Source organism: Nematolebias whitei, chromosome 1 (genome assembly GCF_014905685.2).
Source record: "Nematolebias whitei isolate Nwh7 chromosome 1, NemWhi1, whole genome shotgun sequence".
In the NCBI taxonomy this organism is placed as follows: Eukaryota; Metazoa; Chordata; class Actinopteri; order Cyprinodontiformes; family Rivulidae; genus Nematolebias; species Nematolebias whitei.
The window spans coordinates 26,932,284-26,953,116 of NC_056498.1; the positions used below are offsets into that span (position 1 = coordinate 26,932,284).

General features: G+C 38.0%; 1 protein-coding gene across 1 annotated transcript in view; it reads left to right on the plus strand.

Annotated features, from left to right (window-relative positions):
* Positions 1-20,833, plus strand: part of LOC119426037 (phospholipid-transporting ATPase ABCA1-like) — a 302,913-nt gene that overhangs the window by 9,099 nt on the left and 272,981 nt on the right. The window contains exons 2-8 of the mRNA XM_037693947.1: positions 1,776-1,869; positions 3,260-3,401; positions 3,535-3,662; positions 8,392-8,510; positions 12,259-12,456; positions 19,740-19,826; positions 20,621-20,810. Of these exons, the coding sequence (XP_037549875.1) occupies positions 1,776-1,869; positions 3,260-3,401; positions 3,535-3,662; positions 8,392-8,510; positions 12,259-12,456; positions 19,740-19,826; positions 20,621-20,810 (958 nt within the window). The remainder of the gene's footprint in view (positions 1-1,775; positions 1,870-3,259; positions 3,402-3,534; positions 3,663-8,391; positions 8,511-12,258; positions 12,457-19,739; positions 19,827-20,620; positions 20,811-20,833) is intronic.

The following is a 20,833-nucleotide window of genomic DNA, read 5'->3' on the forward strand; positions in this document are numbered from 1 at the left end:
ACTCATATGATGTGATTCCCCCATCTTTTATCACTTGGCTGTGTGTTGAAATGAAAAGCTGACGTGCCACAGTGGACTCAGCCTGCCAGGTGGCCAGAAGTGGTTGTATTAACGTAAAGACATGGTTGACACTTTGATTCCAGGAGAGGATTGAGTGTTGCGAGGAGATGATAACGAGTCTGAGAAAGTTTCAGTTTAGGGAGCAGACGGCACAGGATGCTGTCCTCTCAGCATGGGATTTTCTCTAGTAATAAAAGAAAATGACACTTTGGAAAAAAAAAGAAAAAAGAAAGAAAACTTCCATGGATATGTAACATAAGTACAGTATGAGACATTATTGCTTTTATGTGTTAAAATGTGTTACAGCAACAAATACTTATGAAGAAAAACAGTAGTCCCTCTTTTATCGTGAGAGAAGCCCCACAATAAGTGAAAACCCATGAAATAGGAATAGTACAAGTAGTAGTTTACTTTAGTACATATATATATAGGCGTTTTAAACCCTTCCCACACTCTTTTTGCAATATTCTAAACAGTTTCTAAACTAAACATTCTAAAAGAGCACAGCATGTCATGATTTGAGCTCTCTGCCTCTAATTGCATTCTCGGCCACGCCCACTTCTCCGCTCTGCATGGAGATCAGCGCTGATCAGCTATAGGAGAAATATTCTCCCACAGCTGTGGGCTGCACACAGGTGCTAAATCATTTAAAATAATTTATTTAAATAAAAATGTCATGCCGATCATGTGACTCGACTCGACATCAATCAGCTAATTGTGTGTCATGTCCAATCTTATTTTGAAAAAAACGCAATAGTGAGAGCGCGATAATCGAACTGCGAGCGAGGGACTACTGTACATTTTAGATCGTTTTTCAGTTTAAGAGAGTAAACTTTTTTATGGGTTGTCATTGTTTGCCCTCATGAAAGATGGGCAATAATTGCAGTAACTACCTTTGTTTTTGTGTGTTTGTAACATATCTCATGATCCGCTTGTCAGATTTTATTGAAACTTTAATCCAAAGCTGAATAAATATTGGAGTCCACCTGATTCAAGATGTCTGCCACCAGAAATCAAAATTAGCAACTACAAAAATACTTACAGCTCCGTCAGTTTTAACGACATTGAGCTAAAATTCTGTTTGGTTGTTTTCACCTTAGATTCCACATGATTGTTGTAGCAAAAGTATTAGGCTCAAAAAGCCTCGGGCTGCATCCAAACTGCTACAACTAGCTAGCTACTACTGCTACTGTTAGCACTTCCGACTATTTTTTTTAATTCACAGTAAATAGGTATAACGTGAAAAACTGACAGCGATGCTTTGAAAACACATAGAGCACAGGAAAAAAATGTTGAGAATGAAGTTGTTTCAAGAAGTTCAGTTTGGTCGTGGCTAGCTGTTAGCGAGCTAACATGTCAGTCCACTCAGATTTAAACTTGATTTCTCTAAACGGAGGTCATTCAAAAAAGCTACCTACAACCAAAATAAACTTATTCTTCACAACAGAACTCAACTAAAATTAGATTTGAATGTTGTAAATTACCTTAGAGGTGTTCAGAACAGTGCATTAAATATCAAGTAGGCTAATCTATTGTTTGTGTTGCTTTTCATGGTATTTGTCTGATATCGTTTTGCATGAGCAAATCACCAGACTGTGCATGTTTGTGTTTAAGTGGTAGATGTAGTGGTTTCATTCTGTGTTAGCTAGAATAACTTCAGAAGATGGATTTGACAGGCAGGGTATTAAAATAGACATGTGTTGTTTTTGTTGCAGGTGCGGCTGGTTGTTGAGCTGTTGTGGCCCCTGTTTCTCTTCTTCATCCTGGTGTTGGTGAGGACCACCAACAAACCCATTTACAAAGGTCAATGTAAGTACAAGCAAGGTTTGTTTCTGCAGAGAAGGTTCCCGGGTGTAATTTATTTAATTTAACAACTTTAACAAACTGTTTTTTTGTTTTTTTTTACTAAGTAAAAAAGTAAGTGTAGAACATCAGTTGAATTGTATTCTATGGTTCATCCATCCATTACCTTTACCTGCTTCTTCCTTTCTGGGTCACGGGATTCCCACAGATGTTTTTCTAATTGTTCTTGTGTATATTTTTTCTATCTGATTAAATCAGCATACTTGGTGCTGTTGTAGTCATTACCATATCAAAATGTTCAGCACATTTAGGAGATAGGTGCTCTGACTTTTAGTCTGCAGCTTTTATATATATATTTTTTTATAATATTCATGTTTATTTTAAAATATTTTCCCTGTAGAAATACATTAAAAACTTTTCAACTCAGAGCATTCTTCTCTTTAATCTGCTTTATCATACTGGCTCTATTTCTGCCTTCATGTTTTATTTTTTTTTGTTTTTACCTAGCATTTTCTCTCTTTTAGCTCTTAGCTAGTCTTTTGCTGCTTTTCACTAGCATGCTGCTACGCTTAGCTTCCACCATTTTGCCACCTTAGCTTTTAGCCTTTTGGAACCTTTTGTTCCTAGCTAACATTGCTACATTTAGCTTTTATCTAACCTTTTGCTATTTTTAGCAAAAATTTTGCTGCTTTTTAACTAGTGTGCAACTACTTTTAGCTTTTACCTACCATATTGCTACATTTAGTTATTTGCTAATCTTTTGCTGCATTTTGGTTTAGGTAGCCTTTTGCTACCATTATGATTTATCTTAACATTTTGCCATTTTAACTTTTGAATAACTTTTTCATGCATTTTGTTTTCGCTAGCCTTTTGTTTCTATTAGCTATTAATAAACATTTGCTGCATTTAGCTTTTAGCTAACTTTTACTATTTTAGACTTTATTTAAGCCTTTCCTGCTTTTAGCTGGTGCAATCATACTTTAAGTTTCAAGCTACAATATTTAGGTTTTGGTTAGTATTTTGCTATTTTTTTTTAGCTAGCATTTTGCTACCTTTAGCTTACAATTTTTTTGCTACTTTTACTTAGCCTTTTGCTTGATTTTTAGCTTCTACCTAGCATTTTGCTACTTTTATCGTTTTAAATATTTATTATTTTATTATTTATATATTTTGCTTTTAGCTAGTGTTTTTCTTTTTAACTTTTAGCTAGTGTTTTGCTTTTTATCTTTTACCTAGTGTTTTGCATCTTTTAACTCAGTTTCATCTTTTTAAGGTATTTGTAATAAAGCCTTTAAGCACTCAGTGTGTCTTTAGTTTCTTTTGTGTTGTCTTTTAAAAAAAACGTGTGTTAGGTACAGAGCTGGGTAGGAGAGTAAACATCTTTTTTCTCCTGTAGGTCACTACCCAAACAAAGCCATGCCATCTGCAGGTGTTCTGCCCTGGCTTCAAGGTTTGATGTGTAACATCGACAATCCCTGTTTTGACTATCCGACGCCGGGGGAGACACCGGGCCAAGTCAATAACTTCAACAACTCCATGTACGTACTGGGATGTCCTCTGTTCTGCTGTACACACACATGAAACATGTCTTGATTATAGCTTTTTTTTTAATTCTTCGAACATATACTGTACCAACATTATTTGGTTTCTTTTGTCTTTCAAATGTTCCAGAATTGCTGGGATCTTAATTGAGCTGCAAACCAGTTTGGTAGACCGGTCTGTTCTCAGTAAGGCACGGCTGCTGGTGGATGATGCCAACCAGTGGTCTTCTCTCCTGTCTCGGTCCAACCCTGGCAGTGGTAAGGATGGTCTTTATGGGTAATTATTGCCCACTACCATAAATGAATGGGGTTTAAACTAATCACATGTGTCTTTGTTTTAGCAAGATATCTCATGAACCACTGGGTGGATTTTTAAAACGTTTACAGAAGGTTTTCATTGGTTGTCCAGACCATAACTGGTTCACTTTTGAAATCAGCACAATTCAAGATGATTGATACAGTTTAACAGACTTAGCAACTCCCAAAAAACACAGTAATTCATACAGATACTGAGCTAATTCAACGTATTTTATTTTTATTTTATTTAACCCTTATTTAACCAGGTAAATCCCATTGAGATCACAGATCTCTTTTGCAAGGGAGGCCTGGGCCTGATAACATGCATGTTTTTGGTCTTCTTATTTGTATTAGTAGCTGAGTATTAGTAGCTGAGTATTTACAGTATAGTATAGTATAGTATAGTATAGTATAGTATAGTATAGTATAGTATAGTATAGTATAGTACCTCATATTTTAAGTCATGGGTGAGCGACTTTTTTTTTCCCAGAGGGCAAAATCAGGATATTTAAAGCAATCAATGGGCTGCGTAGAAACAGTGGTTCCCAACCCAGGTCCTCAAGGAGCACTATCCTGCATGCTTTGATTGTTTCCCTGATCTAGGGAACCAAGGTTGGGAACCACTGGCAGAGAGGACTGGAAAATAATTTTTCTTTAACACTTGAGATGTGGACAGCTTTTTGTTAGTTTTTTTGGTTTCATTTTTGTAGCATAGTTATTAGCATGTTTGAGAAACACGTTTCTTTAATACTCTTTAGGAATATAAGACATACTTCCTGTAAAATGGCTCTTATATTATATATTTGTTAGCCTAAATATATGGAAAAAGGTTTCATGTTTGCTTTTTTGAGTCTTTAAGATTCAGTTTAGTTCTGGAAACACAACTTGAAAAAAAAGTTGTAACCTATCTTAAATCCAAAAGTTTTTGATATACTTGTCCAAGATGTTTAATTTAAACTTCCTTAAGATTCACTGGTAACATTCTGGTTTCTATTACATTTTTTAACTTGTTTTCTTTTCAATTAAGAATTTGGGGACTGGATGGAGATGGTCTGAGGGGCACTTTTGTCCCACGGGTCATACAGTATGTTGCCCATGTCTTGTCTAATAAGTGCACATGTTATTTGTTGAAAACTTAAAGGCATAGGCAATGGGCATTCCTTTAAAGAACTCCATTTTCTAGTTTCTTTATTCACCAACATGACCTAAAACAATGATTTTCTAAAACTGAACTGCTAAATGGTATCAAAATTGCCAAGGAAATTTGCATCACAGCTGAGTTTTGTTAAAAAAAAAGAAGTTTTTGCCTCAGCTGAAATCACTGCCAATGCTTTTGTCAAGTGCTTTCGATCAGGGGAAGTGTCCCCCTTCGTGTGGATGACAAGTGCAAGGATTTGTTATTCCCCTTCATTCCTCAAAAACAGTGGCGTGTGATTATTTATGATGCAATTTGCTGTGCAGACTGACAGATCGTTTGTCTTGATAAGTTGCTACTTTGCATTAGGCTCATTTAGTCTGATGATATTCAGATTTTCACACCGCACCTAATTTGCAAAAAGGCAACAGAGGGAGGAGAAAATAAAGGAGGGAGGGAGCAAGGCTGTTCAACAAGCAGCTTCTGGGTCCATTTGCATTTTCGGGGGTCGCTGGTTTGTAATATACAAGATTAAATCCATCAACGATCTAAGTCCGAACATAATTAATGGGGACTTGCTGCTGTCTGAGGCAAGAGCACAGAAGATCAAGCAGGGAAAAAAAGTAAAGAAGAGCTATTGAAATGGCAAAGGTGATTGTGTTGTCCTTCCTTTTTTGTGTGTGTTTTGACCACGAGTTGATTAAAATGACTCAGGTGGTCACTTCACTCTGAAAGAATGTGCAGTGTCCCCCGCACCGTCTCCATCTCCGTTCGTCCTGAAGAGCACGAGTCATCAAAAGAAAGCTGTTGTATCAGGCGAGAACATTTCCAATTAATTCCAGTTGTTTTTTCACCAAACCCTGTCATAAAAACCTTTAAAAGCTCATCATTCACACAAGTGACTGAGTTATCCCACACTACCAACACAAAAGTAACAATATCATTTTTTGACATTAGCTCTTTATCGCCTGCTGCAGAACATGTTGGAAGTCCCAGGAAGCACAAGTAGAAAAACGTCGCCCTGGTAGGGGTTGATGAGCAGTGGCGTGCAACTAATTCTACCACTGACTGAAGAAAGGCAACGATGATGGAATCAAAATATCTGATGGACCACATCATTGGGTGTTGATGTTAAGTTCTCCTTAGCACCTCTCATATGTGGAGTACCTCAGGGCTTTATACTTAGCCCTCTTCTTTTTTTCTCTTTATTTACCCTTTAGGATATCCGGATGCATGATCAATAATCCAGGTAGAAAAATCTAAAAAAGTTAAATCTGGTCCTCTGGACATTCAAAAAACAAAACAAAAGAACAAAATAATATAGAAACGTTTCGTCTTTCATCCGAAAGACTTCCTCAGTCTGAGGTGCTGTATTCAGCTCAGTCTTATAAATAGCACCTTCTCAGAGTAGATCAACTAATGGGTGGAGGCCTCCTTGTTCAACGGTCCCTCTCTTACAATGCTGTTATTGCTAGTATCACTCAGCCCTCTGTGAGTAGTAAACAGCCATCAGTGTGCTAATGATCCATTTGTTAGGCTGATGGTCCTCCTTGATCATGTGAGCAGCTGGTTTTGGTTGTCAGCAGCAAAACTGGTTGATCCACTCTGAGAAGGTGCTAATTAAGAGACTGAGCTGAAAACAGCACCTCAGACTGAGGAAGTCTCTTGGATGAGAGACGAAACGTTTCTACATTTTTTTTGTTGTTGTTTTGCTTTGTTTTGTTTTTTGAATGTCCAGAGGACCAAATTTAACTTTTTTAGATACCCTTTAGGATCTATTCTCCAGAAACATGGTGTCACTTTCCATTTTTATGCTGATGATAGCCAAATTTATGTTCCACTAAACTCCGTGAACCAACTCCTAGAATGTATCGCAGAAGTCAGAGCATGGATGTTGCTGAATTATTTACATTTTAATGAGCAAAAGACTGAGGTCTTTTTGTTTAAGCCCAGCAATGCTTCTAAAGTCCATGCTGATCTCGGTCTTTTAACAAAACATCTGACTCAGACAGCAACTAACCTGGGTGTGAGGCTGGACAATGATTTTAAACTTGATGCACAGATTAAATCAGTGATCAAATCTAGCTTTTATCACTTGAGACACCATGCTTTCATCACAACTCGTCTAGACTACTGTAATTCAGTTTATGTCTGTCTGAGCCCATCATTATTGACTCAGCTTCAGCTGGTTCAGAATGCCGCTGCACGCCTTTTAACTGGTACCAGAAATTGAGAGCACATCACCCCTATTTTAGAATCACTACATTGGCTCCCTGTTTGTTTTCGAATTAATTTACAAGTTATTTGAATTGTTTTTAAATGTCTTCATGTTCTCGCCCCACCCATCAGTGTACAGCACTTTGGCTAACTGTTATTTTTTTAAAGTGCTTTATAAATAAAGTTTATTGTATTGTATTTTTTTTATGACTAATCAACTCTGGCAGTTAGCTTAATTCAAAATGGCCACCACAGCCTGCTGATCTTAAGCAAATGGCTCTAACTCATCCATTTTTAGAGATATTAACTTAAAAGTTTGGTGTTGTAGTAGCTCAGACTGAACCCAACAGATGATCTCTGTTTAAAACATTGCCGTTAAATATCTGGAGTCAGTTCTGTCTGTTAGCAAAATATCTCGTGAGCCAGAGCATGGATTTAAATTGAACTTTCAGGAAACATTTATTGGGTGTGCACCTACAATTCAGGTGGCACGATGGCTCAGTTGGTAGAGCTGTCGCTTCTCAGCAAGACGGTTGTCGGCTCAAATCCTGGCTTTCTGAGTGGAGTTTGCATGTTTCTGTGCATGTGTGGGTTTTCTCTTGTTTCCTCCCACAGACTAAAAACATGCATGTTAGGCTCATTGCTAACTCTAAATTGTATATATGTGTGAGTGAGAGAGTGAATGGTTGTTTGTCTCGTTTTTTCTCTATTCGTCCCTGTGACGGACTGGAGACATGTCCAGGGTGTCCCTCTCACACAGTGACTGCTGGACACAAGTGACCCCCTGCGATCCAGAAAGAAAAAGGCGAGCTCAGATAATGGATGCACGGACATCTACAACTCATTAACTTCTGGAGTCAACCCAATTCAAAATGGCCACCACAGCAAACTGATTTTAGAAAACACAAAAATGGCCGTAGTTCAGTCAGTTTTATAGTTATGGTGCTTAAACTAGGAATGGTAGTAGCTGAGAGTCACAACTCACATTACTTACTTCACAAGATCTTCATTTACAACTTTACTGACACCAGTGAGAGTCAACCTCGTTAGCTTTTTAGCAAAATATCTCATGAGCCACTCATCAGACTTTATTGAAATCATCAGATGTGCAGCTACGACTGACTGATGTTTGGAGCCATGCTGATTCAAGATGGACGGCTAATCAAACTTAACTAACACAAAAATAACTAACAGTCCGTTTTACAGCTGTTGGAAAAAAAATAGAGTCACACCCAGCTGAAGGTGACGGGCAGCATTTGTTTAATTAAAGTCCTGAATTATTTTTGTTTATGATCTCCACATGAATAACACCTCCTCTTTCTTTTTTTTTTTGACCAGTCACCGTGAGGAGTATTCTGAAAGACAATGAAACTTTCACCACGTATCTGACCCAGAATTTGTCAGTTCCACCAGCAGTGGTCCGAAGCCTCATGAACGCTCAGATCCAATTCAATCTTGTAAGTAGAATATGCTCTTAACATATTTAAAACACCTTAAAAATGATTTTTTTAATGCTCTACTGTGACTATAGGAATTTAAATATTATCATTCAGTTCAAAAGACCGAATGTGCCAAGAGTGCTGTGCTGGAACTTTTCAGGCTGAACTGTCCTGGCCCGGAGCAGCCGTTGGGACTCCTTGCTTCGATATTCATATTCAAAGCACTCTCTGGTATTTAGTTGAACAAAGTAATTTGAAACAGCCCACGGACAGCAGTTTGGAATGAAAAAGGTGTCAATTAAAATAACGAGTGTAATTTTAAAACGTCAACAGTTTAGGTTTTTATACGCATCTATACTGAACAAACTATTAAAGCAACACTTAAGTTTTTACTTAAATTTTTCAGAAGCTGAACTCAAATATCCAAGATTTCCTTTTACGTGCACATTAGGCGTTTTTCGCTAAAATACTGTTCACAAATTTGTGTAAATCTGTGTTAGTGAGCGCTTCTCCTTTGCCGAGGTAATCCACTTCACAGGTGTGGCATATCGAGATGCTGATTAGACAGAATGATTATTACACAGGTGTGCCTTAGGCTGACCACAATAAAAGGTTGGTCTAAATGTGTACACCACAGATAACGCAAATTCTGAGGGACATTCCTGCACGCTGACTACAGGATTGTCCACCAGAGCTGTTGCCTGTGAATTGAATGTTCATTTCTCTACTAATTGTAATAATTAAAAATAGATTGTATGTTATAATAATAAAGTAATAAGGCTAATTTAAGCTTTTTTAGACTTTTTCAGCTACTTCATAGGCGTTTTCTCTTCTAATTTAAAGATTTTTTCTGCTTCATTGTTTGTTAATTTCTGCCTTTTGTGATTGTTTTAACTAATTTTAACTTTTTATGCTTTCAGCTTTTTTTCTGCATCTTTTTCAGCTATATATTTTTTCTAATTCCAGCTTTTTTCCCATAGCTTTATTAGCTACATTTTTTTCCTAACTTCAGATTTTTTTTGTAATCTATTCAATCTCTCTGCCTGTTTCATCTTATTTGTCTCATTTCTGCTATTTTGAGCTATTATTACACATTATTACACATTTCGGCTCTTTTTCTACTGATTTCCCCACTTTGTCCCTGCTTTCAGCAAATCTCATTAAATTCAACTCACATTAACAGTTTAGAGATGAAACATTTTTCATCCTGGTTTCAGCTTCAATAACTTTCAGGGAAAATCCTTCAGCAATAAGCGTCCTCACTGCATTTTAGCAGGAAATTCAATTTTTTTCTGTTATGAGTTACTTTTCTCATGCCAACAATTTTCAGTCAGGTCATCTGGACTGCACGGATTATAAGGCGCATGAAGTGAAACTAAAACATTTTGACAGAATTTTGAGTGCCGTGTACCACATAAAATCATTATAAGGTGCACTGGATTTATTTTATTTTTTTTCATTCAACCTTTATTTATACAGGTTAATCCCACTGAGCCTCAGGGACTCATTTACAAGAGAGGCCTGATTTTTTAACAAAGAGTGATGACAACAATGACAACAATAGACAATAGCACTGGATTGTAAGGCTCACTGTTGATTTTTGAGAAAATTAAAGGATTTTAAATGTGCCTTATTGTCTGAAAAATATGGTAGTTCATATTTATGAGGTTCTAAGTCCTTATTATGACTTGGAGAATATTTTTGTAATGTATTTACGGTGGCATACATGGGCTTCCATAAACCAGTATTTTGTTGGTGGAAAGCCTTAAAAACCCTGAAACAACAACCTTTTTGTTAACAGGGTGTCTTCTCTTTTCAGTTCAGGTCTTCCTCTCTGGAACTGGTTTGATAAATTATCTGTGTACATCCAAATTTGTGTAGGAATGTTATTGCCTTGTCTTCCATACTTTTTATCACCCACGCTTGATATCATTGCATGATGTTGGTGCTGCATATTCTTCCAGCCATTGTGCCAATTTAGAGGCTCCATGTTCAAGTTGTTTGGTAGTTTTTTGTTTTTTTTTTGTCTCATTGGTTCAATCCCCTCCCATTCTCAATTTTATGTAAGAGTCTGAACACCCAAGTTACTCCTAAGATGATTTCCCAGCATCTGAATATAGAAAGAAGCCATTCACATCCTAAACGCAAATTAAAGAACTTTAAAGAAGCTGTATGGTAAAAACACACAAGATGTACAATTTTATCTTTTTTTTAAATTATTTACAATACAACCTCAATTACAAGAAAAGCTAGGACGGATGGTGTTAAAAATAGCTTGGTTGACAAGCAGTAAAAAAAAAGCAACTTTTCTGCTCATACTCACCATCAGTTGTTGGGACTGCTCAGAAAAGTTCTTCAAATCATTCTTAACAGACATTTCATTCAAAGATAGATAAGATATTTAACCATCATATTTTGACAAAATCCAAAAATACCAAATTTTTTTAACCAATGCACTGTCTGCCTGAATCTCAACATACTACTTTGTGACTTAATCCTCGGTTTGATGTGAAAGCTTGCATAATATAAGTTCAAGTTCAAGGTTCTTTATTATCATTCACATCACAAGTGTACATGAGGTGAAATGGTACTTAAAGTCCCAGTTACACCCAAAAATAGCAAAAATATAAAGTATAAAAAGAAACGGTATATAAGGATCTAAGATACACACTGAGTGAATGCTAAACAATACGCTAAAATATCGAAGACGTATGCTAAACACTGATAATGTAAAATAATACAGTACATTAAACAGCAGCCTGAACATGAGTCTGTGATGAGTAGATGGGTTTGAATGAGTACAGCAACGAGATAATCAGCAGCTTGAGATCAGCAGCATGGATAATCAGAATCACCAATTAAAGTGGCATTACAGTGATTATTCTGGTTAGGGATCTATGAGTCTTAACAGCCTTAGGGTAGAAGCTGTTCCTCAGTCTAGTTGTTCTACATTTAATGCTCCACAACCTCCTGCCTGAGGGGAGTGGGGCAAAAAATGTGTGTGCTGGGTGAGTGGGGTCCTTCATGATGCAGGTGGCCCTTTTCCTGCATCTGGAGGTGTAGATGTCTGTGATGGTGGGGAGGCTGACTCCGACAGACTTCTGTGCAGCCTTCACCACTCTCTGCAGAGCTTTTCTTTCTGCAGCTCTGCAGCCTCCATGCCACACGTTGATGCTGGAGCACGTGTGTTTGTTCCGTCTGGAATCCATGACCATCTCCTTCGTCTTCTTCACATTGATGTGGAGGTTATTGCACCAACTCTCCAGGTGTTCCACCTCCTGCCTGTAGCCAGATTCATTGTTATTCGTGATGTATCCATCCATGCATCCATCCATTTTAGTTACTTTATTTTGAAATTGTTTCCCTATATGAAGATGCAGTTTTTTTCAGAGTGGTGAACTTCTGCCCATCTTTACTTCTAAAACACTCTAACATGTTTTTTTTCCCCACCCTTTTCTAATTAACCTAATTCTAAGCAAAATGCTCCTACACGTTTTTCCTTAAAAAAGTTAAATTTCTTTAGTTTAAACATTTGATATGTTTACTATGTTCCATCGTGAATAAAATATGACTATGAAATTTGACACTTTTTTGTAATCGGGGTTGCATTAAACCTAATGGTATTATTAGTTTCATTTGAATTAACTATGATTTCTTTTGGTATAAGTACTGCAGATAGCTAACTCTAACATCGTAGGTAAAACCTTTAGAAGTTGTAATTTTGAATCTGTTTTTCTTTCTCTCTCTCTCTCTCTCTCTCTTTCAGATGATGGGCATGCCAAGGCCAGACAATGTGATGAGCATCCTGTGTGAGGGGACAAATCTGGATGAGTATGTTCAATTTAGCAGCCAAGCCGAGAGGGAGGCTTTTCAAAATGTCAGCTGCTCCCTCACTCAACAGCAGCTGATTAACACCCAGCAAGTCTTCCTGCAAAACCTGGATGGAAGGAAAGTGCTTTCTGGGGTACGTCTTCTCTGCTGTCATGAGCACAAAACCATTGGGCCTCACAACTTTCCTCACTAGGGTCAAATAAAACTCAAAGTAACAGCATTGAAACTTTCAAGCTACTTAAAGGAATGTTTGCAACATCTTGCAAGTACGATTTGCTTTGCAAGGGTGTCCACACTGATTGGCTTGATTGGACGTATGCACATCTAGGAATATCTTACCAGTGAGGCTTCTGTGCCGAGGTCGGTTCAGAAGCAGTTGGTCTAGGGGTCAAGTGAAAGGGTGGGAAAGAGGAAGTATATGGAATAGATTTAAAACGACCTAAACTGAAGTTTCCTAAAGTTTTCTGTTTTGAGATTTGAGTGGTGTTACCTGTGAGGCTTCTTTGCTGGGTGAATAGATGCAGTATGGTGGTACTGGGTGATTGAGGTGAAAGGGTAAAACAGGTGAAAAAGATGTAGAAGGTGCATACGATAGAAAAAGAGGGGCTGACTCCTAGGACTTGTTTTTTTTATGTTTTATGTCTTCGTCCAGCCATCTTGACCTCATACACATCTTACTTAATGTTGGTCTTCCTTGGCCTCTCCTCACTGCTCTCTCCTTTACCTGAGGAACGTCCCTCCTGACACCGAGTATCGGGTCTTGTTTCCTGGTCATTCACTTCGCTTTTCGTTTAGTTGCTGTTTTTAGACGTCTCTTCTTCCACTTGACCTTTCTCCCTCTTAAAGTCTCCACCTTGTTCATCAGTCATGTGGATTCTCTATCTTCATCCTTGATCATTCTCAGCAGCTCCTCCTACTCCTTGTGGTTCTCCTCAGCTTCTTTTAACTGGGACTGAGCCTGGTCTCTAAGAATGGAACCTTGCAGGTCCTCATTTTGCTTAGCAAAGCTGTATTTTAGCAACATCAAGCTGGACCTCATGCTCATGTACTGTTCAGTAGTGTTGAAAGTTGTCTTCTCCTGGGGCCTTATGTACAAAGGGTGTGTATGCACAAAAACATGGTGTATGCCCCTTTTCACACAAAATGTCAGATTCATTAAGAATGAAATGACTGTGGAAATGTGCACAGCCCCACACCAACGTCATGGCTGGCGTACGCACGTTTCTATTGTTATTGGTCCTTTGTCGACACTTAGAAGTGATACTGGGAAACTGTTAATGATGTGAAAACTATTATTCTGCACACAGGACACACGTGATGAACATTAATACATCCACATGTATGCAATTAAATGATATAAAATTATGCACAAAGAGATGCAGAAAATACCTTTAACAACAATGTCTTTAGCCTTATTAGAGGATATAGCAAATGGCACAATATGCAGAGAGCGTATATTTGGAAACAGAGAGGATTTCAAAGGATTGGCGAAGAGGGGGAATTGGAAATACCCTCCGTTCGTCCATCTGTGTATGTTGTGTGCATGCTAACTTGAAAAATCAGTGTGATACTGACTTCAGTTTTGGAGTGTGGCAGCAAATAGTTGAAAGAAAGGTTACCAAGAAAAATTGGGTTTCCAGGTCAAAATCCAAAATGGCTTCTACTATATGTGTATATTAGTAAAACTTTTGAACTTTTGACCAATATCTTGAAAAATAACGCAACGTGCCAACTTCCATTTTGGTGTGTGGCTACATCTAGGCATATTAACTCTCCGTATCAAAAACTAAACTGGCCACCCATATAAATTGAGAAAACTATACTCTCTAGTCCAACAAAGTTAAGTCAGGTCCTCTGGACGGTTTCTTTTTTTGGTGAGACGTTTCATCCTTCATTCAGTGGGCTTCATCAGTTCGAGGAGCCACAACAAACTTAGTCCCACAAGCAGCACACTCACATAGAGGGCCAACCAGTTTGCTGGTGATAAGATGGTGTTAAGTGGCCACCCTCTCCCCCGTCAACTCCTCTGAGGCAGCCATGGCCAAAGTGGTTCAAAACATCAAAGTTCATGCTCAATAATCCAGATAAAAAAATCCAACAATGTTCAGTCTGGTCATCTGGACGGTTTCTTTTTTTGTTGTTGAGGTTTTTCATCCTTCATGCGCATCCTTCGTATGCTCTCTAGCTTTTTTATTTATTGCTTAAAGTATAGTTTCCTCAAATGATTGGGGTGGCTGAAGATTAATCTATGATGGCCAAGGCCCCCATTGGCCACCCCCTGGCTCCACCCTTGTGCATGGTGGTGGATTAAATGCTCCCGTCACTTGCCAGGATCCGTCACTCTGCTCATATTCAGGCAAGCTAAAACCCCTCTATTGAAACAGGACAAACATTCAGAGTTCAAATCCCTCAGTGGCGGGGACATCAGCATTCTTCTTGTTTAAGCACTTATTTTGCATGTGGGGCTCTTCTCTGGTAATAATTCCCACCCCTTGAAATGATAAAAGACAATGATTTTCTGTGGCTGCCAGTTGGATAATTTAAAAGTTAACTGCAACGCTTGTCTGGCTTTGTGCATAAGAGAAATACAGAGAAGTTGAATTTTTGTTGATGAATATTTCAAGGTAAAATGTCCACAACAACTCAGCACCAATTACATATTATTACCGTAACTGTCTTAATGCTTTCATATTTTAAATGAAAGGGGTTTTCTTTTCATTTTTTTTGTCAGAAAAGGTTCAAGCTTTCCTCGCTGACATTGTCATGTTCACCTTTTTGTCTTACACTGATTTCACTGTAATGCATGTATTCAAAAAGGCAGGAATTATTCATTAAATCCAATGTTTTCTTGAATTCCCTTAAATATCTCTCTTCCCTTGGGGGATGATGGAAGCCTGCACTTTTCTTTGACTTTATCTTTGAGTAAAAATATATGGGACAGCAAACCCAATAAATAAGTGATAAGACAGGAAGTTCGTAGAAGAGAGAGAGAGAGAGAGAGAGAGAGGGAGAGCTTTTGAACAATTTAAGCCCACAGGCGTTTTCAGAAGCAGGGAAAGAAAGACGGAAAGTCCAAACAAGATAGGGAGAAAAAGCTCTTCAGCACCTCAAGCAGATAGATGGAGAAGAACAAGACTTCACACTTAAGGCTTGACATTGCTGAGTGATTGTGATAACAACAACAGCAAAAGAAGAAAAAAAAAAGACAAGTGGGGAAAGTGAGTGACTGAGGCACCAAAGTTGATTTAGACATTGTTTTCACAACTTTGAGTTGGGATTTTTTGACATAATTTTGATACATAAATAGTTAAGATTGAGGCAAAATGTAGACATTTGAACACATTTTCAATCATATTCCTCTGATGGATGATAAAACTAAATGTCCTCAAATGTCCTAAATTGTACCTAGGTGTGAGAGAGTGAATGGTTGTTAGTCTTATTTGTCTCAATGTGACCTTGTGACGGACTGGAGACCTGTCCAGTGTGTCCGCCACCTCTCGCACAGTAACTGCTGGACATGGGCACCAGTAACCCCCGTGACCTGAAAAGGAAGAAGTGGGTAAAAAGGTAATGGATGGAAAACAGGTTGAGCAGAGTAAGTAAAGACAGTAGTACAGTGAAGAAATGTGGTCAATTTGTCATCCAGCGTTCTAAGCCTATAGACACATAACTAAGGGATAGTTCAGGAAACCTAAACCAATCCTAACTATAGGATTTATCAAAAAGGAAAGTCTTAAAACTGGACAATGTGTCAGCCTCACGGACAGAAACAGGAAGTTGGTTCCACAAGAGAGGAGCCTGATAACTGAAAGCTCTGCCTCCCATTTTGCTTTTGGACACTCTAGGAACCACAAGTAAACCTACAGTCTGAGAGCGAAGTGCTCTGTTAGGAAAATATGGAACCTGTGAATAACTGCAATAAATAACACTATCATTAATTTACTTCAAACATTGTCCAGCTCTGTTTTCACTTTCAGGCTAACCTTAATCTTGGTTATATTTATAGGGCAGACTTGGGCAACATATGGCCCCAGGGCCAAAAGTGGCCCTTGTACAATCTCCATCCGGCCCCCCACCCACATTCTAAATGAAAATAAAACATTTAAAAGAACATGCATTTTATCAATGAAATGTTAAGTCAATTATACATTCTAGACAAATACATATAAAACCTTTGGATTAAAATAGGTTAAAACTTGTTCTTCGTTCATTGTCATTTCCAAAACTAGATTAAAGTTTGTTTCGCAACAACAACAAAAAAAAAAAGTCTGCAAAAGGTTTTCCACATTATCTGTATTAAATAAAATTTATTTTCCAATTCTCTATGCGGCACTTTGATTGCCTTAATTATCTCAATTTGGTCTTCTGTAAAAACCTGTTGCCCACCCCTGTTTTAGAGCTTCACAGACAATACAAGCACTGTTACCACAGGTGATAATTGACCCCTGATCCATGGAGGTGACCAGTGGCTGTGAGGGCGTGCCATTATTATCTGTATTGTATTCTTTGTGTGTGCTTTCTGAATGTCATAGTAACACGAGGTAACTTTAGTCACTCTTAATACAATTTTAATTAAACCTTCCCTGGACCTTCTTCACACTGATTGACCCTGCTACACTCCACGACCTATTAGTAAGTGGCTGGTTTGTGAAAACTTCTTTCTGTGTGAAGACAACCATGACAGTATTATGCTCTTAACATTCAATAATACCTTTGCTGTCCTGAGCTGTCATCATGCTCAAGATGCATGTCTACCCTGACACGACTTTCTCAAACCACATCAGGATGCAGCCACACATTAGAACAATCGTCCTCAATCCTGCTCCTCAAGGACAACTATCCTGCATTTTGAGAGGTTTCTCTGCTTCAACACACTTGATGTGTGAATGAGTGATTAACAGGCTTCTGCAGAACTTGAAGAAACACTAAAGAGCAGGGAAACAACTAAACATGCAAGATGGTGGCCCTTGAGGACCTGGATTGAGGACCACTGCTAGAAGATGATGTCATGCTAGCATGACGCTACCACCATGGTTGGCTTGTTAACTTTGTTCATAGTTGTAGTTGAGGATTTAGGACTGCTTACAATTCTCATTAAGCAAGCCATGCTGCTGCTCACGAGCCCCACCTTATAGGTATAAAGCCATCCCTTTCCTCCACACCGCACCCAGGACCCTGATGCACCGCCACCATGGTGGCGATACAGAAGTTTTGTACACACTTGAATCAATCCTAGACCAATCACAATTTGTCTCTTGTTTTATGAGAGACCAAATGTTTTCAGTTTTACTTAAAGAAAAAAAATTTTTTTTTGAAAACTTTATGTGTGTATTCATTTGTACTTGAATTATTAGGTTTTTTTTTTTTTAAGAAATGCTGACATTGCACCCAACTATGCATTTTCTCCATTTTCAGAGTTAGAGTCAGTTTCTTTGTCATTTAGCAAAATTGAGTACACAGGGTCCCAGTTACATCCAACAAGAAAATGTAAAAGAAAAACAGTAATAAGATCTAAGATATGAACTAAGAAAAACATCATCTAAAAATATGCTAAGCACTAATAGGTTATATAATGAGCATTATAATAATTTTGAAATATTTATTATGGATGTGTGAAAAACAATAAAAACGATAAGGCAATTTTTACAACTTTTTTCTGTCTTTTTCACTTTCTCTTGACATCACCGTGTAACGATACACCTGACACCCTACAACAATGCGATAGATGAAAACAGATGTAGAGTACCTGAGGTTACAGAGTCCCAACAGGATGGCCAAGTTTGAAGTCCTCCATGATTGGGCAAGGGGGCAAGTGGGACTTAAAGCCCCCCAACCCTAGTGGTCAGCTCCCGTAAACCTGATCCTGGAAGCTTTAATTCTGAAAGACAGGAGGAAGTGGGGATACTGTGTCTCATATTTCCTTTCAGAGGTGTCAAACTCTGTTACAAAAGGGTGCCAAAATTAAAGCCAAAAACCATTTTCAGTCGATACGTTAACTCAAGTCAGATACATCTTTTCTTGATTGCACGTTCATCAACAAGAGTTTGATCGGTCTCATTTGACGTTCTATGGTGCTCTTTTAACATCAACATTAAAGAATGCTGAAAAATCAAACTTATTTTCTGGCTTTGACTTTAGCAAACTATCAGAAGTTGGCACTAAAATCATTTTTTTAAGAAAAAAGAGGAGGAATAGACATATTTTACATTTAAAATATAATATTTGGGGGCCAGATAAGATGTTCACATGGGCCAGATTTGGCCCAAGGGCCTTAGATTTGACACATGTCTTACATGTAGATGTACAAAATGTTGCTGTTCAACTTTAGTTAAGAACTGAAATCATTGCTTGAGAGGAAATAATGAACATTGCTAAAAACAAAGAAACTACAGTTATTTCATTAGAACCTCTAGCCTTGCTCAAATTGTTCTTCCTATGTCATTTTTTTGTGGTGTTCATGTTGGCATGTTGCCATCAAGTGACATTTCATAGGTATTTCACAGTTTTTGCTTGAATTTCTTCTTCTGGTCCAGATGGAGACAGTTTTAAATGGTGGGAAAGTACATAGACTCTTGCAGTTGGGCCTGAAGTTCATCCATTCCAGTAATTTTGGCTTACAGTGATGAAACATTCAAGTTAAAGTTCAATGTTTATTATCCCCAAGGGGCAATTTGTTTCACAGTTAGTAGGCACATAAAACATCCATACTAGATATGACATTAAGACAGTAAAATAAGCCTACAAAAATCATCATTGTTTATTGAGAAGCCTGATCGATACAGGGATGAATGAGTTTTTCAGTAGGTTCATCCTACATCTGGGCAGCAGATACCTGTGTCCAGATGGAAGCAACATGAACTCACCATGGAGTGGGATGATCAGGATTTGCCAGAATCAGCCTGGCCTTGTTCACTGACATCACCTTATGTAGGTCAGTTAAGCCAGTTCACTCCTTTCATTGAGTTTTCAACCCAATGAAAGGAGTGTCTTCCACCATGACAGTGGTCCCCACACTGAACACGCACACACACGAGTCATTGAATGGTTTTCATAATTACGCAATGACCGTATCAAAAGTCACGTCCTTCTTGATCACCAGAAATTTGCCCAATTAAAGACTGACTGAGAAGTTGGACAAGATGCTGCACAAACCTCATCATGAAGCTAAAACAAACATTTTCAGCCCTTACTACAGAGTTCCACAAAATCATAAAAAATGGTTTTAATGTTTACTGAAGCTGGTAAACCAGTATGTAGTGCCTTACATTGGAAACTCATATTGCTTTTTATCTTGTCCAGATGGTCTGACTGAACATTGTTGGATGTTTACCTGAATTCATTGAGCATGAACTTTCGTGCTTTTTATCTTGTTTTTAATATATATGTATTTTCTTTTTTTTACATCTCTCCCTTTAGCTACCTTCAGCTCTGGACCTGAATGCAACCGATACAGTGGCACTAATGAGGAAAACCACCACCAGTGCATTACCAGTGATTGAGGAGGTTGGTGAAAGCTTCACTAGTGGGGAATCTAAATCTACAGCCAGAGAAGTTTATACACAAGCAACAAAATTAATGCAATTAATTCTAAGCTTTGAACACTTTTTTTTTAATTTGAGTGTTTAATGAAGAAAAAGGAAGCCCCTGCTCCAAATATGACTCCTTCAAGTTCAACTAAAATTTGCACCCAAATGTCTTCAGGTGAAAGTTTTATCTGTCAAAGAAGAAAACGATTGAGTTATTTGGACACAATGACAAGAAGTATGTTAGGACAAGTCTAACTTAAAAACACTACCAACTGTCAAGCATGGTGGTGGTAGCATCATGCTGTAGTACAAAGTATATGGAATAATTAAGGTGGACAACTTCTATATTTCTTAGTTACCTCAAATTAGCAGCAAGATGGTAGAAAGTCAAACACAATTGGGTGCTCCAACAGTACAATGACCCTAAACACACACCAGAACTGGTTTCTGATGGGATAAAACAGGTGAACAGAAGATGGACTCAACACTCTGACCTCATAATTATTGACATTTTGTGAACTTTGCTTTAAAGCTAGGTCTGTGCTAGAACACAAACTAATATATGAAATTGACCAGAGTTCTGGCTTGTTGTTGGATGCAACAAACATGGGGTTTAGGTGCAAGTTGCACTCATTAAAGTTGCATGGTTGTTGTTATTCCATCCATCCATCCATCCATCCATCCATCATCTTTTACCGACTTTTATTTCACGATTGGGAAAAAAAACAGTTAAACTGTTTGAATCTTTTCTTGAAACTTTCTGAAACCCAGGTTGTCCGGCTGCAGAACTCTGCGATCTTTAAGGCAGCTGATTCCTTGGATTTCCAAGATGACATGATGGGAAGTATCAATATGTTACTGTGTGGAAAAAAGCCAGACATTAATTCCACCAAAATGTCCTTCCGTCTACCATCACCAAGACAGACGGCTAACAACACTTCAAACCTGGGCAACAGTTCTAGTAAGTGCTGAACATGAGCCATT